The 27475-nt window shown below is 56.3% G+C and overlaps 1 protein-coding gene across 1 annotated transcript; it reads right to left on the bottom strand.

The window, feature by feature from the left end:
• Window positions 1–145: 145 nt before the first annotated feature.
• RANGAP1 (Ran GTPase activating protein 1) lies at window positions 146–27475 on the bottom strand. The gene is made up of 16 exons (XM_007189107.3): window positions 27011–27475; window positions 24762–24911; window positions 20461–20588; window positions 17029–17088; window positions 15429–15608; window positions 12677–12811; window positions 10540–10698; window positions 9397–9510; window positions 8936–9035; window positions 8767–8851; window positions 7516–7696; window positions 6378–6497; window positions 4671–4773; window positions 3623–3711; window positions 3230–3351; window positions 146–1157 (listed from the first exon to the last, which is right to left on the bottom strand). The coding sequence occupies exons 2-16, from the start codon at window positions 24871–24873 to the stop codon at window positions 1088–1090; spliced, it is 1758 nt and encodes a 585-aa protein (XP_007189169.2). The 5' UTR covers window positions 24874–24911; window positions 27011–27475; the 3' UTR covers window positions 146–1087.

The following is a 27475-nucleotide window of genomic DNA, read 5'->3' as shown; positions in this document are numbered from 1 at the left end:
GGCTGGCCCGGCAGCTCTTCTGCAAGATGGACTGCCCCCTACTACAGACCAAGATGGGGTCACAGTGGCCATGCTGAGGTGGGACCCCAGGCACCAAGGCCTTGAGAACAGCCCACTTGAGGTGAAAAGCTTCTCAAGTCTCCGCTGCTGCTACACATGACTTTATTTGTGAAGCCCCGGGCACAGCCCAGACACACACAAAGAGCACGAGGGGAAGCACAGGTGTCACAGGGCATGCCCAGCCCCCAACCGGCCCCTGCCCCAGGTCCTTAACGGTGCCCAAGATGCAGCTCAGGCATCAGTGGGCCCTGACCCTGCCCACCCAGGCTGGAGAACAGGTTTGGGCCTGTCCAGATGCCCCCTCCAGCTCAGCCCGCAGGCCTGTCCCAGACACCTCCGCAGCCAGAGAAGGGCCCACTGGGCAGGGAGCCAGCACCGTCCAGGCAAGTCCAGCTCCTAGACCCTAGTGTCTGCCCACTGGCTTCTCCTCCTGTCCACACGGTGTGGGTGCCAGGGTCTTGCCCTCTGCTCACGGCCCCACGCACAGCAGTCTCTGGCCCTCGGGCTGAGGGCTCGGCACAGCGTGGGTGGATGGCAGGAAGAGTGGTGGCTGCAGGACCAGGACTTGGCGACAGGAAGCAGAGGCGGCCATCGAGTGAGCAGCCCCAGGCAGGGCAGGAAACGCCCACAGCACGGAGGGGACAGCAATGCCCCAGGCTCTGGTGCAGCCCCAGAGGATAAGGAAGGCGAGGTGGGTGGGGACAGCCACCAGGGCCTGGCGCCTGCGGCACAGATCAGCAGAGCATCCTCAGATGGCGGTGAGTTTAATGGCAGAGCAGCCTGCAGCCCTTCCGCCTGGGGGCCAGCTCCCCTCCAGCGGGACCAGGGCCAGTCCAGCAGGGAGACATTAAAAATCCAAACCCCGACACGAAGCACACACCTGCACATACGCCGCACCAACACGCATACTCAGGAGACACGACACACGCGACAAAGACCCTCCCTGCTGCTGGCCAGAGTCCTTCCTCTGAGTCCCTTCCCAAGGCACCGGTCCAGGCCGAGGGATGCGGAGAGACCAGATTTGCGTCTAGACCTTGTAGAGCGTCTGCAGTAGGTTGTGGCGGGCAAAGGAGCAGGATTCCAGGGCGCCGTTGGGCCTGCGGGGAAAGAAGAGTCAGCAGGTGGGGCGGGCACCTCTGGGGGCCAGGAAGCTCAGGCTACACAGCAGGGCCAGTTTCCCAACTGTGAAGATGGAGTGGGGGCCGTTTTTGAGGTCAAAATATACGCCAGACTCCATTGTTCTCATTTTCACAGTGACTTTGCAAGGGAGACGTTAGCTCCCACCTTCTGCAGGTGGGGGTAGGTGGGGCTAAGAGGGGTGGGTGATACACCCGAGGCCACACGGCCTACAGCTGGCCAGGATACAGGCCTGCCGAGCCGGGAGAGAACCTGGGCCTCTGCTCTCCACCAGACAGGCTCTCCGAGGCCTCTCCAGTGCGCACAGGGCCAGGGAGCCCTCAGCAGCCACTAGCGCACGTGTAAGAGGGGACCACAGGAGTCCCACCTGGGCCCCTACGAGTAACAGGTTACCATCAAGATCATTAGTCTCACTGCAGAGAAAGAAACTGGTGAAAGATGCTCAGGGGGATGGGTGAGCCTGTGGTGCAGCCAGGACCGAAGCCCACAGACACCTTACCTGGTCCAGACCGGGCTTGGATCCCAGACCACTGGGCTGGGACTTGAGGGAAGGGGGCATGCGTATCACTCCACCGTCGCTCAGTCACCCCCAAGGCCTGGGGGCAGCTCTTACCAAGCCCCCCTCTTTTAAAATGGAATAGACTAAGGCCTGCACTGGAAGGCAGGCAACAAGCCGGGAGGAGGCAGCCTGTCAACTGACCACCAAGGGCGAGGGTGTCTTCTGGGGGTCCACACCCAGCCCAAGGGCCACACCGGGGATGATGGGAATGCAGAGGGAACAGTCCCAACCAGGGGTTGGAAGAAGACAGAGGGAGCCGGGCTTCGTCCGGGGTTGGCAGGCGGGGGCTAGGGCCACCACGTGGGGACACCCCGGACAGCCTGAGCGAAGGCCCACGGGTTGAGGGAACACCTCCTGCAGAGGGAACAGGTGTGGGGAGAGTGCACCTCGCTGCGGGGAGGCCAGGCCGCAGCCAGCACAAGATCCAGGACCAGGGTTTGGACTTGCCCTGGACTCCGGCATAGGAGCAGCTGCAGTGCAAGGGGCGGTTTGGGTGGGGGGAGTGTGGTGGCAGAGAGGGGGGCAGACACGGCGAGGGAGTCAGGCCCGACTAAGGAGGCGCTGCTATGCACACGGAACTAAGGGATGTCAGGTGGCAAAGAGGCCGAGGTGCCAACTAGGTCCTGGGGGACCGGCGCATGCTCCTCACCCCCCACCCCACGCGGGCTGCCCCACGACACTTCGTCACACGCGCTAAGCACCCCGACTGATGGTCTGGACCCATCGATGTTACATGTCCCCCAGGGTGTGGGCACCTCCTTTCTCCTACACCCCCTCCCACTTTCCCCCAAGGCGCTGGATTCACCGCAAGTGTGGCTGGTCAGAGCTCTAGGAGACAACTTCACCCACCCCTTGGTTGGGCAAATGGGGAGACTGAGGCCTGGGGATGGCCGGAGGTCAGCTGGGGGCCACACAGGGCCTCAGTGAGGATGGGGACAAGCCTCCCAACCCGCCCCTGATGGGCCCTGAGGTCTGGAGGCTCCTTTTTACTCGGCTGTGGCCAGCGCCCCACCATTCCCAGGACGCTCCAGGACAAGGCCAAGGCTTCGTGTGTCTGGGCACTTGGCGTCCCCAGGAGAGGGGCCTGAGGCTGTGGAAGGCCAAGTGGGCAGGCCCCTTTGGCCTAGTAGCTGAGGGAATGAACACAGAACTGCTCCCAGAGACACTGCCGGGTACAGGACCTGGCTCAGCAGCACGACCGTGGGCAAACACCTCCTTTGACCCGGTGCTCGCTTCCTCGTCTGCAAGATGGGGCCAGTGCACGTCCCCTGTCTCTCTCAGGGAAAGACACTGTCCCCGAGCCCTGTGTCCTCAGCTGGGTCCAGGGGTGGTGAGACTCAAACACAGATGCTGAGAGCCCAAGAGGTGTGAGGGCCTCTGACACGCCCCAGTCACCAGGCCAGGGAAGCCTCAGCTGACCAGAGGCCTGCACGCGTGGTCACCGGCCGCGTGAGCTGATGAGGGCACACTCACTTGGTCACGAATGCCAGCAGCAGAGGGGCAAGGGCCTTGGGGAAGTACTCCTGTTGCACCATGTGATTCAATGCCATCAGGGGGCCGTACAGGTTGGCAATGGCCTTGATCTTGTCTTCACTCTGCAAGGGGAACACACAGCAGAAGGCAGGGTGAGCTTCAAAAGGTCACCTGGGGGACCCCAGGTCTCCACCACCCAGCCCCTGCTGACAGCCCCACAGCCAAGGTCAAGCTGAATCCTAAATCCTGTCACGAAGGCCGAGGCTGCTTAAGCAGACCCAGGCCTGGGGACAGTGCGGGTGACAGGCCCCAGCAGCACTCGAGGTGCCGGATGATGCAGCCTCTGGTGCACCCCCGCCCACCCCCCCAGGGCCCGCGCTCCTTCCAGCGCACCTTGAGCAGCCCCATGTGGATGAGGAGCCTGGTGAGGAAGGCATTGGAGTTGAAGGAGGTTGAGCTGAAGGCCTTCTTCATCAAGGTATCTGCAAGGCAGAAGCAGCAAAGAGGCCTCAGGGCACGCAGCCCCTGAGCACACAGGCTGGGCCCTGTCTCCTGCGCTCATCAGGAGGAGAACACGGGGGTGGGATGTGGACACAGGTGGCAGACTGAGGGGACAGCTAGCACCAGGGGAAGGGCTCAACCTGCCAGCTGTGATACCCTGGCCCTTCTCTGTCCTGGCCTCACAGATAAAATGGGCTTGGGCAGAGATTAAGTGAGGCAGGGCACCGCTGGGGGAGGTTTCAGCCATTCTGGGGGTGGGGGAGGGGGAGTGGATGGGAAGGGAGGGGGGAGGCATGGCCAAGGGCCCGCAGGGACCGCCTGGGCCCCCGCTTCCGTGCGAGGCTGTTCTGGGAAACCGAATTCAGGTAACCCGTTCCCACAAACGCCCACGGTGGGGCTGGGCTCTCAGGGAGCAGACACGGAGACTCCCACCCGGCCCTCCCCTCCCCACCCAGCCTCCCCTCCCACTAACCCTCCCACCTCAGTGTCACCCACGGTGCGCCAACCCTGGAGAAAGCCTCCCAAGTGTTTCCACTCCCTTCTACCCTTTCCCTCCCCCCTCCGCCTGGCCCAACCTGGCCACACTAGAGATCCTGGGAAGCCTTGGGAAAGATGCGGGGAAAGCAGGGGGACCTCCAGGTGGAGGGGACTGTGTGTGCACAGGCTCAGAGGTGGGGACAAGGGCTCGGCTCTCATCACCCCTCCTCCGAGAGGTCCGACCTTCCTGCGGCGGGCGCCACCCGGCCCGAGTTCTCACCGTATAGAACTGTATGGCTTTGGGAAAGGCCTCAGTTTCCCCATCTGCGAAAAACAGAGAGGCGAGCACCCGGCCGGCTCTACGGCAAGAACCCAGTGGAAGAGCAGGTGAGAGAAGAATGTTCCGACGAGCCCCGGGGCAGCGAAAGGCAGGAGCCATCCGGGCCCCACCCACCCCACGTACCTACTGCATCCTGCACCGCCGACCTCACTGTGGCTTCGTCCTTGAACACAGAGGACACCTTCAGGAAGGCAGAGACCACCTTCTCCGGATCAGACGTGTCAGTCTGAGGACACAGGAGACAATGGCTGGTCACCAGGGGTGAGAGCCCCAGGGCCTTGGCACACAGTGGGGATGTGCCTGGGGCTGGAGGAGGCCTTGGCAAGAAACGGGCCTTCAGTAGGCAAGGACAGGTCCTGCCTTGCCCCACGCTGTCCCCTGAGAGCCTGGCATGGGCCCGGCCACAGCAGGTGTGCACACACACCGAGAGAATTCACGTTAAAAATCATTATCCCTGTGACCCAGCGATCCCCTTCCTGCAGTCTAACCTGATGAAATAATCCAGAATGCAAACGATACTTACACGCAAGGAAACTTACATCAGTTTCACTGACAACAGAGAAAAGCGGAAATAATGTGAATCCACAGAAACAGTGGATGGCTTAAGTGCTACATCCACTCACTGAGATAAAGGGCACGAGAAGAGTTTTACTGACACAGCAAAATGATGAATGGTATTAAGTGAAAAGGTGGGCCACACGGAGGTTTGCATCATATAATCTCATTTATCATGGGGGAAAAAAATAAGAGTACAGAAAAATATAAACGGGAGATAAAAAGCAAAAATATCAAGCCAGCTCTGCGAGTGGCCCCTTTTATTTCTCTGTATAGACATACCTCAGAGATACTGCGGGTTTGGTTCCAGACCACAGCAATAAAGCAAATACCGCACTAAAGCGAGTCGTGTGAATTTTTTGGCTTCCTAGTGCATTATTTAAGTCTGTTAAGTGTGCAACAGCATCAAGTCTACAAAAGCCACATACGTGATTTAAAAACACTGTATTACTAAAACATGCTAACTGTCATCCGAGCCTTCAGCAAGTCATAATCTTTTTGCTGGTGGAAGGTATGAAATACTGTGAGAATTACCAAAATGTGACGTTATCTAGAGACATAAAGTAAGCAAATACTGTTGGAACAATGGCCCCAATAGACGTGCTCGACACAGGGTAGCCACAAACCTTCAATGTGCAAAAAACGCAGTAACTGTGAAGCACGATAAAACAAGACATGCCTGTTTTCATCATTTAACCTCTTTAAGCCTCAGTTTTCTCGTCTGTAAAATAAGAGTGGAAGGGTCTACATTCCGGGTTGCCAAGGAGGTTAGATAAAATCATGCCCAAGTATTCAGAGCAGCAGCCAGCAGACAGGAGGTGCTCGATAACTGTCTCAGAATGAATGAAGTAACGACCCACCAACGAACAAGTGAGGCTGGAGCAAGAACACAAGTATGCTGGGACCTGCACAGGGGCCTGGGGTGGGACAGCTGTTCTAGAAGCAGCTGGTCCTACAGAACACACAGAGGGAAGCCTAGGTGTGTGTGCTCACAGGAGAGTCCTGGGAAGATTCCCGAATTCCAGTCATCACTGAGGTGCCACAGGCCTACCCTTCCTCGCAGCCCAAGTGTGTTCGCAGTGGGCGCAGACATCTGCAACCACTGGTCACACCCGTTTACACGTGTGTGTGTTACAAAAAAACAACACTTGGCAGTCCCCGCCCCCCACGTCGACAGTGCCCCACCCCCCCAAATCCCGTGCTCTGCCTGAACCTTTGCTCTGGCAGCTCCGGAAGCCAAGGCCCGAGCAGGTTTGGCGTCGGAAGCGCTGTTACCTGTTGGGCTATCAGCACGGAACTCTTGGGCCCGAGGCGCAGCAGCTTCTCCGGGGAGGGGAAGGCCAGGAAGGTGGAGACGTCTGCAGGAGGCGGGGAGGACAGGACAGGAGCTGGTTCCTGGGGGACAGGTGGCACAGGTGGCTCTGTAGAGGTCCAGATCCAGACCCCTTACCCAGAACATACGCCCCTCATGCAGGCCAGTCAAGGCTCAGAGTCCAGAATTCCCCAAAGCCCCCCAAGGGTGGGGTGCCCACAGATGCTGGCTCTGGTCAGCTCCTCGTGTAGGAGCCTCTGGGGTCGGGGCAAGCCACCTCCCTCAGACTCCAAGAGCCTGGTGCAGCCAAGTGGATCCTCGCCATGACGTGTGATGCTGCAGAAATGACTCCAGGGCTAAAGTGGCCTCACCAGGAACTAGTCTCAGCCCTGGTAAGCACTGCTGGCGAGCACCAGAGGTGCCCAAAGAACTAAAGACGCCCAGCCATTTATGGAACTGCTTCCATAAACCTGGACAATAAGCCGAATTCAACAGCTGTTGAATCTGTCCAACCCAAAGTCCTCCCGAAGCTTTATTTGGGAACCTCTGAGGGAACAGACGTGGCAGCCCTGAGTCCACCAGCCTCCGGGCCAGGAAAGGAACACCAAGTATCCAAGCTGAGTCACCGAGCCAGCCAACCTCTGGAATGGGGGCCATCCTTATGGGTCACCAAGAAGGGTAGGAAAAAAACTTCTAGTTATGCTTGTTTTTTACCCTATTCTTTTAGAAATACTTATACACCCCCAGCACAGTGGAAAATCCACGTATAACTTTACAGTTGGCTCTCTGTATCCGCGGTTCTGCACCCGCGGATTCAACCAGCTGCGGATCGTGCAGCACTGCAGTATACAGTTACTGACTGCATGTAATGTAGCAGCGGCATGTGTGTTATAATTTATAAATGAATAAACACATCCAGACTGAGGTAAATACAAATACAGCTACGTTGGGATGATTTCCTCTTTCCACAAGGAGTGTGCAGTCAAAACTAGTGTGCAGTCACTGCCTAAGGGGATCCCACACCCATGACCCCCGTGAAAAACGTCTCAAGATTTCACGCTCAGGGGACCAGGGCTCTGATGTGGCAAACATGGAACTCACCCCACTGTTAGGATCCAGAATCTTCCTGGGCGGTGTGGTCGACTCCTCTCTTTGCTCTCCCTGCTGTGGCTCCTCCTCCTCCTCCTCCTCTTCTTCCTCCTCCTCCTCCTCCCCTTCCTCTTCCTCCTCTTCTCCTTCCTCCTCCTCGTCCTCATCCTCGTCATCCTCACCCTCATCATCACTGCAGAGGAGAGGGTTGGCTAAAGCAGACCCTCCCTGCCCAGTGGCCCACGATGGCTCCGAGAACCCAAAGGCCCCAGCCGGGCAGGAGCCTGCACAGGGCAAGGGGAGCAGCTGCCCCCAGGGTGGGGACACGTAGAGTCACCAGGGAGCGCACCCCTCCTTGCTCATCACCCAGGGAAGCCCACGCTGCGGACAAGGAAGAGCTCGATCTCGTCCCTGTCCCAGAGGAACCCACAGTCCCACTGGGGAGACAGAGAAAAGGAAGAACACCGCCTGTCACAGCTGGGGCCCAGGGCCTGGCAGGAACACTGCCCAGGCTGAGACGCCCGGGACTGTGCCACCCACATCTCGCTGACCACAGGAAGCTACGGTTAAGGGCGAGGGATGGGGCTGCCCTGCCCCTGAGGAAGGCTGTTCCATGTCCCCTGGACTGGGAGCCCCTTGAGCCCACCTTGGGCTACAGCTGCTAGCAGCGGCACTGGGCCTGGCCCTGAGGGACACAACTGAGGACCTGACAAGTGAATGAAGCCAACACAGAGATTGGAGAGGCAGGCGGAGATGGGTGCTGACGGCTGAACCAACTCCCGTCCCGATGGCAGAAGCAGCCCCCCGCCACCCCACCCCCGGCCTCCGCGAACCCAGGAAGCCCCGCTCGCCTGCGTCAATCTCCTCCTACAGTCAAGCTCTAAGGCTGGTTTCAGGAACAATGCCCAGCCCACCCCACCACTACCACACGTCACTACATCACTGCTGCCCCACCCTGCCCGTCACATCACCTTGATGATCAAAGGTCATCCCTTCAGAGGCCTCCCCAACTCACCCAATCCAAAGGGTGACCGATCTCAGCCCCCATTTGTCCCTTTGCTAAACACGTGATAACTTGATTATTCTGTCTCATTCCTTGATCCCTCGCCCACGGCAGCGAGGTCTCATGAGTCAGAAACCTTAACTGTCTTACTGTCATAGCCCTAATGCCCAACACAGTGCCTGGCACACCACAGGGACTCAACCAACGTTTTCTGAATGAATAAAATAGTAACAAAGGAGCCGCTGATCCAGATTCCCTACCTGAGGGACGCCAGCACCCTGGCCATGTTGAAGCCGTCCAGCACTTCCTGGAGCTGCTCACAGCCTTCTTCTCCCAGGGTGTTGCCTGCTCGCAGGGGAGGGAACAGAGGGTCAGGACGGGGGCCGGGGCCCGCCAGCAGGCCTGTGCCGAGGCCACCACCCCTATTACCATTGAGGTCCAGTTTCTCCAGCTCCACCTTGTCAGCCACGGCCTCAGCAACAGACAGAGCAGCATCTCTCCTGATTTCACAGAATGACAAGTTCAGCTCCTAAAAAATAATGGGAAGGGGTAGAGGCGGATGATAGAAACACGGGCCGGGAGGCCTGCCACTACTCTGAAGCCTCCGTTTCCCCCTCGTGAGGGTGCGGTACACTTCCGCTATACTGCAATGACCCGCACCACTCTCCTCCTCCTCTTTGAAAAATGAGAGACTGCAGCTCAGAGGGGCAAAGAGACTTGCACGGAGTCACAGGCGGAGGGTGTGCAAGCGGGCTACCAACCCAGGCCACCTGCCTTTGAAGGCTACCACCCTGCCAGCTCCCCCCACAGCTGCTCTGCCCGCGCAGCTGTCACCCCGAGCGCGGGGGAGCCTGGACCCCGGAGGGAGGAGGCAGCCAGCCAGCCAGCACCTTCAGCTTCGGCAGGCCCCCGTGGACGGCGTCTGCGATGGCGACGGCGCCCTTGGAGCGCACCAGGCAGTCCCCGAAGTTGATCACCTCCACCTGCCGCAAGGTCTTCAGCGTCTGCGGGAAGCGAGGACCAGGGTGAGGGCCCTCCTCGAGCTGGTGCCGCGCCCCATATTGGTCATCACGCCCTGTCCCTTCTGTATCCAGTCTGGTGGCCTCATCAGCTCTTCTTGTTGCCCCCAGGTGGCCTCCTGGCCTCCGGCTAAGCCCCCTTGGTGGCTCCCCTGTTACTCATGGGAGCACGTCTCAAGGCGTCAGCAAGGCCACAAGGTCTTGCCTCCCCCCTCCAGCTCCTCCAGCCCTCCAACACGCCTTGAACCCTGGCCTGTTCACACCAGGACCAATGGAGCAGGGCTCCTCCCGTCTCTGGGCCTCCCCATGTGCTGCCAACCCCTCTGCCTGAAACACCCCTCCCGCCCTCCTCGTCCAGACAAAGTCCACTTGTCCTGGAGAACTTGGCCAAAATGTGACCTCTTCCAGGAAGCCTGCCCTGCGTCTGACTGGAACTTCCTGTGTGCTCCCCAACCCTTGCACATGTCTCTGCTAACACCCCACGGCAGGCCTACTAGACTCCTGTGGGGTCATGGAGCCCTGTGAGTTTGATGGGACACCCAGCCAGCCACTGTGCTCACGGCCCTGTGCTGTTGCTGATTAGCTACTTCCTCCCCTCCTCGAATTAGGGGTTCCTTGAAGGCAGAGTCTTTGACTCAACTCTGCGTGGCCTGCACTTGGTACAGGGCTGGGTGCTAGACAGGGGCTCAATAAACAGCTGAGGAAAGAATCAGTGAGGAAACAGGCTGAAGCAGCCTCCAAGTGGCCTCTGAGAACAAAACAAGCGCCGACAGCCAGGGATGCATGAAGGCAGCTTAGGATGTGGTAGTATGGACACGCAGAGCTGCCCAAAAGGGCACAGGCTAGCTTGTGACATACGCCCCACTCTGGAGATGTTCACATGGCTGAACCCACGGGATACACACCAGGTGGGCGGGTAGGGGGGAGAGCAGCCACCTGCTGATGGGTCCACCACAAAGACAGCAGCCAGACCCAGTCTCCGGGGCCCGCTCTGGCCCGGCCGCACCCCCTCACCTTGGCCATGGCCACGGCACCCTTCTCGGTGAAGGTGTTGTCGTTCAGGTTGATGACCCGCAGCAGGGGGTTGATGGCGAAAGCCTGGGCCAGGGCAGTGACACCGGGGTGATTGATCCCGTTCTGTGGCATGTGGACCTCCTCCAGAGTCCCGATGATCTGCGAGGGGCAGGAGGGAGACAGGTGGGCCCCCGAGGAAGGGGGACATCCCCAGGCAGGAGGGCAGCGCTACACATCAGACACCAGAGGGACTTGCCCGTTTGGGGCACGTTTGGGGCATGATGGCAAAGCACGCTTCGGGGCATGACCACTTCTGATCCTCTCCACAACTTCACAAGGGAGACCTACCTGGGATTAGGATCACCACTAGATAAGAGATGACTAGGCATCAGAGGGGCTACATAACCTGCCCAGGGTCACACAGCTCTGAGCACAGGTGTCTTAGTCTAGTACCTTCTGCACTGTGGGGACCCTGGGCTCTGGCCTGACAGTCAGCCCTGGCTCTGCTCTATATAACATAGCTCTGCTTGGCCTTTCTCTCTTGGCGCCCTACTGCCTTATTTACACAATATGACTGGCATCCCACACACCACATCCTTTTCTGGGGGTGAGGAGGGTCTTTTCTCTCTCACTCTGGCTTTTGACATCTCCTTTTCTCTGCCTGGAACACTCTGTCTCTTTATTTTGTTGGCATTTTCTTGATAGGCTGACTCCTTATGCATTCAACAGCTCTCATTTTGGATGCCTCCTCCCCCAGGAAGACTTCCTGGATCAACCCCCAAGCACAATCCAGGGCTCTTCCTCTCTGCCCCCAGAGCACCTCATCCTTCCTCTGTCATGGCATTCATCACTCTGGAGTGGCGAAGCCACCTTCTCGTCTGCACCCCAACAGCCCCCAAGAGCTCAAGGAGAGGCCCACGTCCCAATCTCCACTGCTACCCGGGACTGAGGACAGGCGGGCATAACTCTGTACCCAGGCACCTTCTGTTGTCTCTGGGCGCCCAGCACAGCATGGGCGTTCACAAATAAATACAGGCAGCCCAACTGAGGCACATTCCAAGTCAGGGCCTCTTAATATCTTCTGTGCCATGGACCCATCGGGCAATCTGGGAAAGCCCCAGGGCTCCCCTCCTCAGGATGTTTTTACATTTTAAGTTAAATTATATAGGATAACAAATTCATTCAGAAGACAATTATCAAAATATTAAGAGAAGCTGCCCAAATATGTGCCGTAGTAATACATGTACCTCTTAAGGCAATGAATAACAAGACCTAGGTGTACCACCACTGTGACCTCAATGTATGAGAAACAAAATTTCTATCTATCTGTAACAACTATCACTTGACCGGAAAGTATCTGTGATTTCTCCTGGTAACAAAGTTACAGGAATTTCTAAAGCTGCTGAGGTTTACTGTCTATATTCACAGTGGAAGGTAATACTGTATTTAACTCTGGCAGTGATAACCATCATGCAATTTCCCCCAGCCATGTTCAAAGACTCCCTGAATCCTACCCACAGGCCAGTGGGATCCCACGGACCCAAGTTAAGCGCCCCCCGCTTCTAAGAGCACTGAGGACGCCTGCTGAAGGCCTGGCACGATGACGATGTACCCCGTCCCAGCACATGGAGGACAGCGACCAAGGGAAGGGGTGCAGAGAGGGCGTAATCTTTAATGTCACCGCGTCTATGAGGTAACCAGGCTACTCCAGCTCCAGAGCAAGAGGCAGAAGCCCCTTGCAGCCAGGGGTCCAGTAAGACACACAAGGCCCTTCTCCCCTGCAACGTCCACTCTCTTGAGGCAGGGGGAGTGCCGGAAGCAGCAGGACCGTGGGGGACGCTGCTCTGGCCTGAGCACGGCTAATGCTGCTAGAATACCGTCTGCCAAAGGAAATGTTTAAATTAAGAGAAGCGGGAGACAGACCCCAAATTTCCTAGCCCGTGGGGCAGGTGCGGCCCTCTCACTAGCAGAGACTCAGCAGTGTCCTGGGCCCGCTGCGAGGAGAGAGGGGAGAGCAGAGGCAGCACAGGGGACAAGGACACCCAAGGGCGCCTCCTCCCGGCCACTGCTCCTGCCCCTGCCCTCCTCCCTGGCTCAAGGGCAAGTCTGATGGGCTCCAGGGGCAGAAACCACTCACCCCAAAAGCCTCTGCTAAGGCAGTGGCTCCGTCGTTCTCCAGACGGTTTCTGCCAGCCACGAAGACCTTCAGGGCCAGCGGCTTGCCTTGGGCACTGGATTTCCGATGACACTCAGTCAGAGCTGCTGCCAGGATCTGGGGGGGGAAAGGCAAGGGGCCCAGGCCTAAGGCAGGAGGCCCTGGTCTTCAACATGCCACGCCACCCAAGGGTGGTGGACACGGGGACGAAGAACTGCTCAGCAGCACAGCGGTCATACCTCACCTGCGCCCAGCACCTTGCAGGGACAAGGGCTTTGACATCCACCACTGTGTTTGCATGTCCCGTCACCCCATGGGGTTTAGCCCCACAGCAGAGATGGGGAGCCTGAACCCGGGAGAAGGGAGACACCAACACTGAGTGGCCAACCTTAAGACAGGTCCTGGGGAAGGGGCCTCACAGCCCGCTTTACTGTCAGGAGCCCTCTGTCAGGTGGGGACCATCGCGATTCCCACTCTCCAGCTGAAGAAGCTCAGGCTCAGAGAGCGACAGAAACTCTCCTACAGTCACTAAGCAAGTGGCAGACTCTGCACAGAACCCAAATCTTCCAGATCTTCCAGCATCTCTTCCACGCTCCACGATGCCCAAGGGGAGCCGGCCGAGGAGAGCAGGGCCCCGCCACACCCATCTGACACACGCCCGTGCTCAGGCCAGCCACACGGCAGGGGCTCAGCTGCTGCGGGTGAAACCCTAAAATCTGGTTTGCCCTGACCTTGGGGTGGTGCCAGGAGGTAGCCTCTCTCCCGTGACACCAACAGAGCAGGAGTTTAAAAATGCTGTTGGTTGCTGGGTTGGAACTGGAGAGACCAGGGTAAATAAGACATCGAAGATTCAGGGGAAGTGCAGCAGAAGAGAAATAACGTTTACAGAGCACCTACTAGGTCTGGAGCACTCTCGGCAAAGGTACTTTCATGCCTTGTTTCAACCTGAAAACGGGCCTGGGAGGCAGGTGGAACTGGCCTTACTCTATGACAAGGAAGCAGAGGCTCAGGGGGAGGCATATGAACTGGCCGAGGTCCCAGAGCAAATACACGGAGGAGCTGCGACCGGCAGCTGGGTCAGTTTGCCTGCACGCAGCTCTGTTCTTGGGGCACATACAGGACACGGGACACCACCAGCCTGACTCCGTGATGGTGGTGGGTCACGCGTGTGCTCAGGGCAGAGACCGCCAACTTCTGCTGTAGACCAGCCTCAAGGAATCTTTGCAGAGGTGGCTCTCCCAGCACATCCCACTCTGGGCTGGGCTGGACCTGTCTTCGGTGCTGATGCAAACATTTTTATGTCTTAACACATACAGCCTATTGCCCCCTAGACCGGAGGAGCGCTGGCTGAGATGGGTGCACGAGCGTGACCTGCGGGCAGGAGGAGACAGACCGTCTGCAGGGGAGGCCCCTCTGGCTCCTCAGCCTGGGCCACCACAAGCATCACATAGGCGGCTCCTCTTGCTGCTCTGACCAGCCATGTGGATGCAGGTTCAAATCCCACATCCGTCCCACGCTAGGTACATCATCTGGGGTGCTCAGCCCAATATCTCTAAGCTCAAGTGTAGTTATCTGAAAACATGGGGACAGCGTCACCCACCTTTCAGTAAGGGTGAGAGAATTAAGGTAACACATCTTCAAAGAGAAGATGTCCCCGTTCACTGTCTGTTCCTATGTCCTGGCCCTTTGCTCCTTTTGGTCAGAACGTGAGGGAAGGAGGATGGGAATGCAGATTGGTGCTCAGCCTTTCTAGAATCTGGGCCTAAAGCAGCCAGAATGGACCAAGAAGAGAATAAACAGGGCTGGCCTCCCTAGGTGCCTTTCTTTTTTTTTTTTTTTTTAAATTTTATAGACTCCTCTTTTTTTTTTTTAAACCTTACACAATTACTTTTTTTTTTTAATTTTATTTATTTATTTATTTATTTTTGGCTGTGCTGGATCTTCAGTTCGTGCGAGGGCTTTCTCTAGTTGCGGCAAGTGGGGGCCACTCTTCATCGCGGTGCGGGGACCGCTCTTCATCGCGGTGCGCGGGCCTTTCACTATCGCGGCCCCTCCCGTTGCGGGGCACAGGGTCCAGACGCGCAGGCTCAGCAGCTGTGGCTCACGGGCCCAGCTGCTCCGTGGCATGTGGGATCTTCCCAGACCAGGGCTCGAACCCGTGTCTCCCGCATTAGCAGGCAGATTCTCAACCACTGCGCCACCAGGGAAGCCCCCTAGGTGCCTTTCTACATGGACCAGCCTGACTTGCTGGCAGGATGGGGGAGGCACCCTGGGCAAGGCCCTGGCCAGGAACAAAGGTGAGCTGTGCCCAGGCGTCCCAGAGTGGTTTCTCTTTCTGGGTTCCCTCTCCCACATGCACACGCCAGGCCTTACACGGCTCTGCCAGCTGTTCTGAGGGCACAGCAGGTCTAGTGATGCCCAAGCCCTGCATTCTGCAGAGCCAGCAGGTCGGAGCACGTATGCAATACTGCCTATGTGTTGCCAAGGCAACACAAGAACTGAGGGTGGTTGCTTGGCAACCCCACACTCACAGACTCCATCTCCTCTCCCCACTGGCCACAGGCTGCTGCCTTTGAGGCCCTTTTCCTTTGAAGAGAAAAACAACAGGCCAACCATCCCAGACGGTGGGTGGCCAAGGGTACACACTTCAGATGGACACAAATGTAGCAGGGGACTGGGAAGGGAGGGAGGCGGAGGACAACGGGGAGGCGGGGAAGGGGGCTGCCACACCCACCTTGCCTCCACCGATGCCCATGCCACAGTTGTTGAGCTTGAGTTCGTGCAGGGTGAAGCAGGTGGAGCTCTTGAGCAGGGCCTCGAAGCCTCGCACGCCGTCGGGCCCGAACGCGTTGTCACTCAGGTCCAGCTCCACCAGCTGGGCCCCGGCTGTGATGAGTCCCTCCCCAAGTGAGATCTGGGCACAGAGGGAGCTCATGTCCGTTTCACAGACACGGACCAGGTGCTGCGTCTATACCAGGCCCCCCCTGCCCTCAGGGGGCACCCAGGCTGGTGGGGAACTGGCAGAGACACAGACCATTTCATTACAGAGCTGACCATGTTATATCAGACTGAAAACCCTGCAGAGGGCTCTTAAATCACCCAAATCAATTTATTTAACCTGCCCTCTAACCCCAGCCTCCCCTGGTTCTCATCCACCCTTTGAGGCTGGTATCTAACTGGAGCAGCTCTCCAGGGGCTTCCTAAATCCCCCACCCAGGGAGCCCGCCCTCCAGGGCCTCCATGGGGACACCTGTCACACCCTGGATGACCCTTAATTGTCTGCCGGACTGAACTGCTTTGGAAATGAGGTTGGTGCCCAGGCATCTCAGGAGCACCAGTGCCGGCTAGATAAACAGAGGCCTGAGAAGGCAGCGCTGGCACATGGACAATCGTGCCAACAACTGACCATGAACCTCACCCCGAGGACACTCTGTGCTAGGAGGATACACTGAGAGGCTGCCCGCTGCCAGCCCCGCCCCCTTCCCTTGAGCCATGTTCTGTCCTGTGAGCCCTCCCATTCCTCCCACAAGTGCGCCTGTGCACACACAGGCTGGGAGCTCCACCCAAGAGGAGCTGAGCCCCAGGAATGGGGAAATGGAAAACAGGCAGAGGGAAGCCACCCACGATGAGAACCAAAGCAAAAAGAGTGGTATCAAATGTGAAATAGATAGCTAGTGGGAAACAGCCGCATAGCACAGGGAGATCAGCTCGGTGCTTTGTGACCACCTAGAGGGGTGGGATAGGGAGGGTGGGATAGGGAGGGAGACGCAAGAGGGAAGAGATATGGGGATATATGTATGTGTATAACTGACTCACTTTGTTATAAAGCAGAAACTAACACACCATTGTAAAGCAATTATCCTCCAATAAAGATGTTAAAAAAAAAAAAAAAAAAAAAAAAGAGTGGTATCGGAGAAAGGGAGGGGCCGGAGGGAGACAAGGCCGCCAAGGCAGCCTGTGTGCAGAATGAGGTCGAGAGGGACCACAGGGTGCAGGGGAGGGAGGGGCCAGGACGAGAGGGGTAATCACGTAGGGAGTAAGATCTATGCTGCTTGCGGGCGAAACCACTAAGCTCAAGAGTGAACCCTGGGCAGTCTCTGCTGTACTTCCTGTCACTGGGCCGCCCGGTCTCACAGGGACTCTGAGTCCTCACTTCCTGGCTCCTGCTCGTCAGGACACAGGCGGAGGCTGTGCTCGCCTGGCTGCCATTTCAGCATCTCAGGCACCCACAGGGCACTCAGCCTCCGGAAAGAAGAGGCCGTGAGAAAAAGTCCTGGGAAGTGCCAAAGGGGTCCCTGCAGCCAGCGGCATGAGCAGAGGCCCCATTCACTCACCAGGGCAGGTGGGATCTCACACCGCAGCCTCCCCGTGAACATGTCGCTCCAGTGGCAGCGCTTTGGAAAGAGGAAGAAAAGAGTTAGCTGAAACCCTTGGAGGTGGCCTTCGGGCAGCCCCTTGTCTCCACAGACTTGGATTACTGAGCACAATAAGACTGCTGAATTTGGGTGAAAAGTGGGACCAGCTCTGACCGAAGCTGATAGGACCTGGCAGCCCCTAAGAACCATGGGGGAATCAGCAGAAGTGTCAGGAAAACGTGCCATCTGTCCAACCCTCTGGTTCTCCAAGAGGGAAATCAGGCTGAGAGGGAAGGGACTGGCCCCAGGCCCTGTGGCAGGGCAGTGGCAGGACCAGGACCAAGACACCAGACTCCTGGCCCAGGGCTCCTCCCCAGTGCTAGGTTCCCACACTGTGTGGGCCACAGTGACATGATTTTGGGCGGTGGAGGAACAGGAAAGGAAACAATACAGGATCCAGCAGTGAGGAAGTTACTCTCTTTTTCTTTTTTTTTAAAATTTATTTATGTTTTTTTTTTTTTTTTTTGGCTGCATTGGGTCTTTGTTGCTGTGCGCGGGCTTTCTCTAGTTGCGGTGAGCGGGGGCTTTTCTTGTGTTGCGATGCGTGGGCTTCTCAACGTGGTGGCTTCTCTTGTTGCGGTGTGCAGGCTTCAGTAGTTGTGGCACATGGGCTTAGTTGCTTCGCAGCATGTGGGGTCTTCCTGGACCAGGGATCGAACCCGTGTCCCCTGCATTTGCAGGCGGATTCTTAATGACTGCGCCACCAGGGAAGTCCCGGAAGTTACTCTCTTTTCAAGTCTCTTTTCAACCCTCCTGACCACCTCTAGAAGGAAGGCTCGGTTTGGGGCTGGTGGGTCTCACCCACCTCCCCACTTCCAGCTCGTCTGCCTTTCTAACGAAGGGAGAGCAGGCTTCAGGCTCAGAGTCTTTGGATGGCAATGGCCTCAAACTAGAATTTAATAACACTCTTTTATTTCCTTTATGGTAAGGGCTGCCATTTTCCAGTTATAGAAGGGATCATGTTTGCTTTTAAATTACTTCAAAGTGAGCTGATTTAAAGGAAATATTAGGTAAATGTCACAAAGGTAGTGGCCACGTGACTGGGTCATGTATCATGCTGGCCAGCAGAGTTGAGGCTCCAAGCACACAGCCCTACCCTCTAACTCTGGTTGCTGTGTCCACCAAAATATCAACTCTGGCAGCTCTAGCCTTTCCTGGGCCAAACCTGGAAATGATGGGACACAGGACAAGCAACTTTCCCCTGAAACCCAGTCCTTAAAATGTATGAACTAAACCCAACCTTAAGTACTAGAGAAGTTGATTTTTGCAGTAGAATTCTCACATCCTCCAATAATGCAAATCACTAACATACCTAGAGGCATTCTATATGGGTCTGCTCAGTGAGTTACACCTGCACACAGGTGCGCAGGGTCAGAACAGGTAGCCACAGCCTGAGCCCCTCCCAACAGACAGTGGCATCTCATCCTGAAGCTTCCCCAACCCAACTCTGATGGGCTGAGGTCAGCATGGGGCTCTGGGGCACAAGGCTGGCTTCTCATCCTGACTTAGCTGATGCAGGCCTGCCACTCCCTGTCTCTGACCCCTTGTATCTTATCTTTGAAATAGGCTTTAGGCTTCAATGATCTCCAAGTGGGCAGCAGAGCAGTCAAGAGACTGGGCTGGTATCTGGGCTGCAATCCTGAGATGTGTGACCCTGGGCCACACTTTCCTCATCTGTCAAGACCTAACTTGTGCACGTGCTGCAAGAGTGGAAATAGCATCTTATCTCGCATCAGTACTGTGGCCAGAACAGCACCGGTGTCAAGGGCAGCTCTGGCCCTGCCGCTGCTCCCACCCTGGGCTCCTTCCAGCACTGAAGCAGGCTTGAGACACAACATGGGGCGATTCAAGGCCCTGGGTCTACACAGGGTGACAAGATGCATGTGGTATTCCCGCGGCTCAAGCTCTCTCACTACATGAGCCTGCATGTGGCCACCATGGCAACCTCTCAGGGAGGAAAAACTTCTTTGCATAAAGGAGCCCAGTCTCAGAGCTGAGTCCAATGCAAGGCCTCGTAATGCAGCAAATAAGGTGGTGGCGCTGGGGCTTGAACCCAGGTCCTTGGATGCCAAAGCTCAGCTGCTGCGGCCTCCATGCCCGGGCCACCTCTCCTCCGTTCCTGTCCTTCACAGGTCACTGAGGAGAGCTGAGTTCTTTCATAGGAAATGTCCCAGCTTATGCTCAGGACAGGAGGCCCTGGGCAGGAGAGCAGAGACAGTCTTGCCTTGGCTGTCTGTTAACCTGACCGTGATCTTCCCGAGGGAAACAAACATCAAGGGTCACTCTGACAATGAGCTCGGGGCCCTCCCTGGACAAATCCCCTCCGTCTCCTCTCATGGCCCCGGCCCTGTACGCCTCCCCTTTCAGAAAGCACAGCTGTGCCACGGAAGGCGCATCGGACTTGGAAACGGGAACACGGCTCAGCCACTGACCAGTGGCAAGATCCTGGGCTGTTTCCTCAGCCCCCCTGAGCCTCAGTTCCCTTAACTCACAAAATGGACCTGAGTCGCCTCGAGGGTTAATGACACATGTAGAAGAGCCCAGCACCAGCCTAGCCTTGTACATACAAAGAGAGCCACTTCCAGCCTGGAAAGCAGGTCTCTCTCCCTCATGGCTCTTCAGAGGCTTTGATAAGCTAACACACACTGGGATCCCCGCGAAGGGGAGCAAGCAGCAACGGCCTCCTGACGGAGCGAACACACGACACCCCACTTTTCTCACAGAGCTTCCTGAAGGACCGGTGTTCAGAGGAACCCGCTTTGGGACACATCAGGACAGAAGAATCTTTGTGTCGGCCAAGGAGGGGCACCTTCAAGAAAGAACTCGCCAGCCGGCTGTGAGGGGGGCAGTTAGCGGGCTGCCTCCAGCGAGCAGCTTTCCAACCACCGCAGCATCTGACCTGAGGTCTGGCCATTTCTGCCCAATGTGAGACTCCACCACGGGGCAAACCCTGCTCTGGAGCTCCCCGTTGGGCAGGCTGAGCGTCCGTCAGAACAGCTTCCGAACCCGAGGCTCCTGTCCTCCTCCCAGGCGCCAGGTCCGCATCGGCAGCAGATGGCTCTCCCTGCCCAGCTCTGAGCCTTCCTCTTTATCTTTCACACGTTACCCAATAAACCTCTTACCCGCCTAACACCATCTCAGGGTCTGTTACTGCAGGGCCCAAACAGACACATCACACAGGCAGAGGGGCCCCGGCCAGTGCTCTGTTCTGGGGAGGCCAGGGCAAGAGGAGCTGCCCGAGGTGATCGCCCACAGGGGCCCAGGACGGTCTGCACACAGGCATCGGCCGTGGGGCTGAGAGCGGAGGCTTGTCCCCAACCAGTCTGGGCCTACTCGCCCTGCAGACCTCACCTTCAGCTCCGACTTCTTCTCCAAGGCCTTGGCGATGACCCTGGCTGCTTCCACGCCCACCGTGTTGCCCTCCAGGCGCAAGGCCTCTAAGCCGTCAAAATCTTCAATCTCCTTAATCACGTCTTTGGCTGCCCAGGACCAAAAAAACAGAACCTTAGACTTCTGGAGCCACGAACGGCAGAGGCAGGAGCTGAGGCCCAGCGACTACCTCGTCACTCACAACTCCAAGGGCTACGGTGCACCTACTGGGAGCCAGACCCTGGCTCACCAGGGTGACCTGGACAGGCTCACAGTCTAGCAGGGGACATGGCTACACAGAAAATCCCTCTCTAATGCGTGTTAAAACAAGGCAGGTATGAAAGGCTTGGGAGCCAAGGGAAAAGAGGAACTGGCTGGTCTGGGTGAAGGAGGTGCCAGGGACACCTTGTGGGTTGTGTGTGTGCAGCCTGCCAAGAAGGGGAGGACACCAGGCCAAGCAGGGCAACGGCACAAGTCAGAGGCCAGCAGGCACGATGGCACACGTGCTTTCATGGTGAAATGACTCACATGTGGGGTGCTCACTACTGTCCTGTTTCATTATGACGAAAAATTCCATACAACCTAAATGTCCATCAGCAGAGGACAGGTTAATTCACTGGGATACCTGATATAAATAGTTACACTGATGTCATTATGAATGGCGACACAGCTGATTACCTGACTTGGAAAATAATCATGTTATAGTGGTGAGTGAAAAAATAGGTTATCCAGTGGTGTTTGGTCTGATCCCACTTTTAAAATGTTGTATGCATTCTCTCTCACACGCACACACTGAGGTCCAGAAACCAAATGTTAAAGGGGTTATTTCCAGGTGGTGGGATTCTGAGTGAATCTGTTTTTCCAGCACCTGCTCAGTATATTCTCAATGCATCAGGTTAGAAAGCAGCTTTTAAAGTATCTGTAATTATGATCTCAACTATTTAAAGAAAAAAAAAAAAAAAAAGAGGAACTCAGCTATGTGTTCAGAAAAAAAACAAAAGACCAGAAAAAAAATGCATGAAAATTAAAAGTAGTTATATCCCTGGGCTGTGTTATAATGAAGATATGGTTTTTTTCCCCTTCTTTCGATGCTTCTGTATTCTATAATGAGCATGTATTAATTTTACAATCTGAAAAAAGCACGCAGGTTACACGAAAGACACATCTAGTCTGGCTGGCAGGATGGAGCGGGTGACGTGGTAGGGAAGAGACAGAGGAGTGTGAGAGAAGAGGAGAACACACAACCGGAGGGCTGTCGGAAAGCTTGTGCCTTGCAGCCCATAAGGGGCTCCCTGAGAAGCCTCCGCACGCGCCTCCCTCCCCTCGCCTCCCGTGCAGCAGCACCTCCTCAGAAACCCTTGCTACCTGCCAACAACCTGGCTTCACAGCCTCTGATGTCCCATGTGCAGCCTGCTACAATTTTACACTCATCTGAATGGTTACTTTTTTTTTTTTTTCTTAGTTCCCCCGACCAGGGGTTGAACCCACCCAGGCCCTCAGCAGTGAGAACGAGGAGGCCAACCAGGGAACTCCCGTGACTTGATCGTTATACCATCTTCCTTACTGGGTCATGAGTGTGTGAAGAAAGGGACTCGCTTTGCCTCTGCTCACTACCACCACATCTAAAGGTAGTTACTGTTAGGTCTAGTCTACAGCTGAGTGAACTGAGACACAGAGAGGGTACGGAAATGCCTACTAAGGTCACACGGCCAGACGGCAGTGACCAGCACTCATTTCACAACTGGAAAGACTGGACAGGTATGAGCCTCCCATTTTCTAGAAAGGAAAGCTGAGGCTCCAAGGAGTGAAACCACTCTGCCCAGGAGTTCAGGGAAAACGGCAGAGCTGAGCTTCAGACTGGTTTTCCAAAACTGAACCTACGTGCTGCTCCCCAAAGCCTTGCTTCTGCACAACCAAGGACTTTATGCAGGGCCCTGGCGGAGAAGTCCCCGAACCTCTCTCCCTACTCTGGAGCTGCAATTCCAGAGCCCCAGGTGCCCAGGCCTCCCCTGCAACTGGCACTCGGGGCAAGGGCTGGCATGGCCTCTCAGCCCTTTGGAAGATTTGCTCCAAAAGGGAGTCCCTGTAGCATCCAGGGAATGGCCAGGTCACCAGGAGAAAGGATGGCTGCTCAAGGGAATGTTTATACTGTTCTTAGAAGGAAGGCAACAGAGATGCCAGGGCCCCAAGGGGAGCCGTGTAAGTGACACAGGTACAGAGATCCGAAGGTACTGCGCTTGCCACAAGTTTAGCCTGGGGAGAGTCACAAGTACAGAGTGAGCGTGGAAGGAAAAGCACCAAAACGGGAAGAGCAGGGACAGGAGAGGGTGGGGGTCACAGTTGAGTTGCCTCTCACTTGATATTCAACCCATAACTCTGTTTAAACTCAAAAACAGATGGGGGATGGGCCCCAACCATCCCTGAATAACCACCGACTGTCATGAGGCTGCATGGAAGGGATCTGTCTTTTCAGCCTCTACTGCCTCACAAAGTAACAAGTTCCAGGTACTCTGCTATGTAAGGCAGCAAGGCCTTTCTTTGGTCCTTAAATGACTTACTAGGGAGAGAAAAGGTCCTTGTTCTAATCATCAGCTTCACGGCCTCCCCTCACAGGTCCCTGCCCTCCCCGGACCTCACCCGCTCACTCCCAGCCCAGATAGAGGCCCTTTCTGGGCCCACGATTAGGCCACCAGGCACCTCAGTACAGCATTCAAGGGCCTCTGCCCTGGGCTCCCAATGAGATTCTGACTTCTCTTCTCTCAAGCCCACCCTATGTGTCTCAGCTCCTGGGCCAACTCACGTGCAGTGCCCTTTCTCCTTCAAACACCCACCTCATCCATGGAATGATTTCCTGTGCTCTCCTAAGCTAAAAGTGATCCCTTTCCTCGACCTTACTTCCCAGAGCTTTCTGTTCATGTCTCTCAGAGTATGTTTCATCTTCTCTCTCCTGTTAGTTGTCTGGGTACCTCATTGTCACTCCAGGTAAGGAGCTCCTCAGAGGCCATTGCTATAAGCTGGCCATCCCTGATGACCTCCAAAAGGGGAGGCAGCACATCCAGCCTGAGCTAGTGAAGTGGTTATGTGCATGGATTTTAGGACCAGACAAACTTGAATTTTCTTCCCAGCTCCACTACTTCCAGCTGGGCCTTAGAAATGTCACATCACCTCCCTAAGCCTCAATTTCCCAATCTGCAATATGGGATGAAACCTACCTCAAGGCCTTTTGGGGGGGATAAATTGAGATACTCTTTGTATGGCACTTAAGACTGCCTGACATAGTGTTAATGACTAGCATTTAATAGCAAATTCATGTTTACTGAGCTGAGCCGAACATCTGCTGAGAAACACCAGAACGGATTCGGCTGGACCTCTGATAAAATCCCAGCTCTGCTATTTACCAGCTGTATGACCTTGGGTAAGTTACTGAAGTCTCCCAAGTCCTTTTCTCCTTATTTATAAAATGGCAACATTTTTACCTCCCTTCCTCAGGGATGATGCAAGGATCAAGAGTGACAAAGCACAGGGAGAAACTCTAAATTTTAAGGCCCTACAGAGATATTAGGAATGTGCATCACCACACTTCCAGCAACCCAAGGACTCAAGCAGTCTCTGACCTGGCAGAGGGGAGCACGCCTGCCTGCACACCATGACAACCAGGCAAGTCCAGACCAGTTTCCCTGGTTGGGCCAGAACCTCTAGAGGCCTTACAAGTACTGACGTAGGTGCCTTTACTTCCAGATGCCAGGGGATTCAGGGTTGATCCGTGTCAGCCATGCCTGGGCCGGGGATGGTAAGACAGGGTCTGCCTGCCGGTTCCTAGTTCTCTCCAGTCCTCATGCCTGTTCATCGTCAGGAGCATCCACCCCTCTCCCAGGGCCATTCAGCTGCATGGACTAGACCTCCCAAGAGGGCCTGGATGGTTGTTTTAATGCAGCTCCACGAGGGCCTCAGCTCTGGGGAAGGTAACAATTATTCCCAGACCAGCTCTGGATCATGGGGGTGAAGGTGGGGCTGGATCTGAAGTAAGAAGTCAGGGCTGTATCTTGGGACTGCCGCTAACTGTGGTCCCTCATTGCCTACCATCCCCTCCAAGAGATAAAGGGGCCCTTCCCACCTTGCCAGCCTGAGCTGTCACCAGCAGGGATGCCCACCGTGTGCTCATGGGCAAATCACCTTTGAGCCTCACTGTGCTAGGACAAATCGTGTGATAATGAAGCTAAACCGGCCTGACAAGTGGGAACAGTAAGCGCTCACTCGCTGGGCCAGTCCGCACGGGAACTCACCATCTTCTGCAGTGTTGAGTTTGAGGCTCTTGCCCTTGAAACTCAGCAGTCCCCCGGCCACCTGGGTTTTGGCTAGCGTCTCTGCCAGCTTGGCAATGTCTTCAGAGGCCATGCTGGACACGCTGGTGGGCTCCCCTGGAAATCTGCAACCTGAGGAGGTCAAAGTTCATTAAGAGAGAGGATTCTCTGGGTGCCTCCGGGTTGGGGAGGGCAGGGTAGGACATCAGCCTTTTCAGCTACCTGACCCCACCTCCCCCTGCTAAGGAAATCCCAAGCAGTAAACCACTGGGAGAAATGAAAACAGCATTTGGGAAGGAACAGTTCTAAAAAGGTGGAGGTTTCAGCCTCTGAAGAGTTACCATCTCACTACAAGTCCTCCTCTACCCAACTGCCCCAGCTGGGACACCAAGCAAAGCCATGTGAGTTGACTATTTCCTGGGTCCCCAGTGAATGGAAGTCAAGTCCCAGTCTGATGGCTACAAAGAGTCTACCCAAAGCACACACAGCTGCCTGACCATCTTGGCTGCTCTCTGTTTGAGAGTCCCATTCCTCAAACAGGACATAGATGGCTATGGGATCCAGGTCATCCATCCCAAAGAATGCCCCACCACCTACGGTGGCATGACTCTGGGGGTGGGGCACAAGGGTCAGCCCACTGCACGTCTGGTTTCAGCCTTGGCCAGGAGACTGGGCAGCCCATGGTGGCCAGACTTCAGGGGTTCCTAGGAGACCAGAAGTCCCTACATCACAACAGCCACCATCACAACAGACGAAGGACGGAGCTGCTGAAAAAAGGAGCTTCCAGCCTGGAGTTCAGCAGACTGGAGTTCAGCAGACCGGCAGAAAGCATCACTACATTTCCCCAAAGAGGAATGACAGGTAATTAGGGAAGAACGAGGATATGTATTGTCTCAGATAGTGATAAGAAAAAAATAAACAGCGAAAGGGGTAAGGAGTTTTGTTGTTTTTTTTTGGGGGGGGGGCTGCCATCTAAAATAGAATGGTTAGAGAAGGTATTATTAATTAAAAAAACCAAAGACTTGAAGGATATCAGGGATTGGGTCATGCAGATAACTGGGGGAAGAGCATTCTTACAAAGGAAGCAGCAAATGCAAAGGCTCTTGTGGGGAAAGAGGGGTGATTAGAGGAAGTGCAAGGAGGCCAGCGGGGCTGGAGCACAGAGAGGGAGGGAGAAAAGAGGTAAGAGATGAGGAAAGAATCAACAAGAGGCCCGAGTCACAAAGGCCATTTTAAGAACTGTGGCTTTTACTCTGAGTGACAAAGAGAGCCATTGGAGGGTTTCCAGCAGAAGAGAGACCGTGATCTGACATATGTTTTGACAGGATCACTCTATCTGCTGCATGAGGCAGGGCATTTCGCAGCTGCTCCAACAATGACTGAGGGAATGAAACTGAATATAAAATAGCCTCAACACCCCCCACCCCACTTGAGTTATGGAATGGAACAATTTAAGGCTAGAAAAATGGTGGTGAGGCCTCCAGATGGAATGGAGACACAAAACTTCTCAGCTCAAAGAGGGCCCATTTCTCAGTCCGGCACGCGCGCGCGCGCGCGCACACACACACACACACACACACACACCATCCACTATAAAGACTAGGAAATTGGAGCACAGAGTGGTGAACTGATTGGTCTAAGGTCTGCAAAGGACCAGCGGCAAAGCACAGACAAACGGTAATTACACACACTCCTCTCCCTTCCGCGCAGGAGCGTCGCAGATTTTCCTAGGTGCACATCCACGGCTCCTGCCGAGCGTCAGCAGAGACTCACGCCGGTCCGGGGGCTGCGGCGCCAGCCCAGGCCCTCCGCGGGTGTGGGCCTATTGGGAGGCGGCAGCGGGGGAGCGACGCGCGAGTTCGAGCCACAAATGACAGCCGCGCTGCACGGGAGCCCCATCCCGGATCCCAGGCAGACGCGCACCGCCCCCAGATGACACCGACGCTAACAGGAGACGCCACTGCTGGCAGCTGCGGGCTGGGCGGCCAGGGTGGGCCTGACGCCCTCTCTAAGCCTCAGTCTCCCCACTTGTGAAAAGGGCCAACGCCCCCCAACTCCCTCACTCCCACCCCCATCGCGCTCTGCCATCGAGGGCACAGGGGAGAAGGCGGAGGGGGCACGCACAGAGTGCTCGAGGGCACCACACCTTCCTCGTCCAGTTCCAGGGCCGCGCCGCCCCCCGCCCCCATCCCAGGCAGGTGACAAGGAAAGGAAAGGGACCCCGACCCTACCGTAAACAGGCGGCGCCGCCGCGTGGGGCGACCGGAGCGCGCACGTCCGTCCGGCGGGGCGAGGACTGATTTAGGGTCCGGGTCCGGTCAGGTGGGGGTCGCCGCCTCCAGTCCAGCGGCCCCGATGCCCAGCCCACTTGTCCGTCAGCTCTCCGAGCAGTTCTCGCCGCTCGAGCCTCCACCACCACCTGCTCCCCGCACGGCGGCAGATGATGGCGGAGGAGGAGGATTTTGAAAGCCGGCAGTTTCTTTCCTTCGATTTGATTTGTTGGAGGCCAAGGCCGGCTTCCCCTTCCCTCGCGCGCGTGGCCTATCGGGTATAACAGTCCAGTTCTCCGGCGCGGGGCGCGGCAGGACGCCGAAGGACCGCGCGCTTGAACTACCACTCCCGTGATGCACCGCGTCCTGGAGCGCCTCCGCTCGTCCCGCTTTGCCCTCCCTTTTCGGCTTCTGGTTCTTTCTCTG

Source organism: Balaenoptera acutorostrata, chromosome 11, assembly GCF_949987535.1.
Source record: "Balaenoptera acutorostrata chromosome 11, mBalAcu1.1, whole genome shotgun sequence".
NCBI lineage: Eukaryota > Metazoa > Chordata > Mammalia > Artiodactyla > Balaenopteridae > Balaenoptera > Balaenoptera acutorostrata.
Note: the sequence above shows the minus strand (reverse complement) of the source record. Positions and strands in the feature narration are given on the sequence as shown.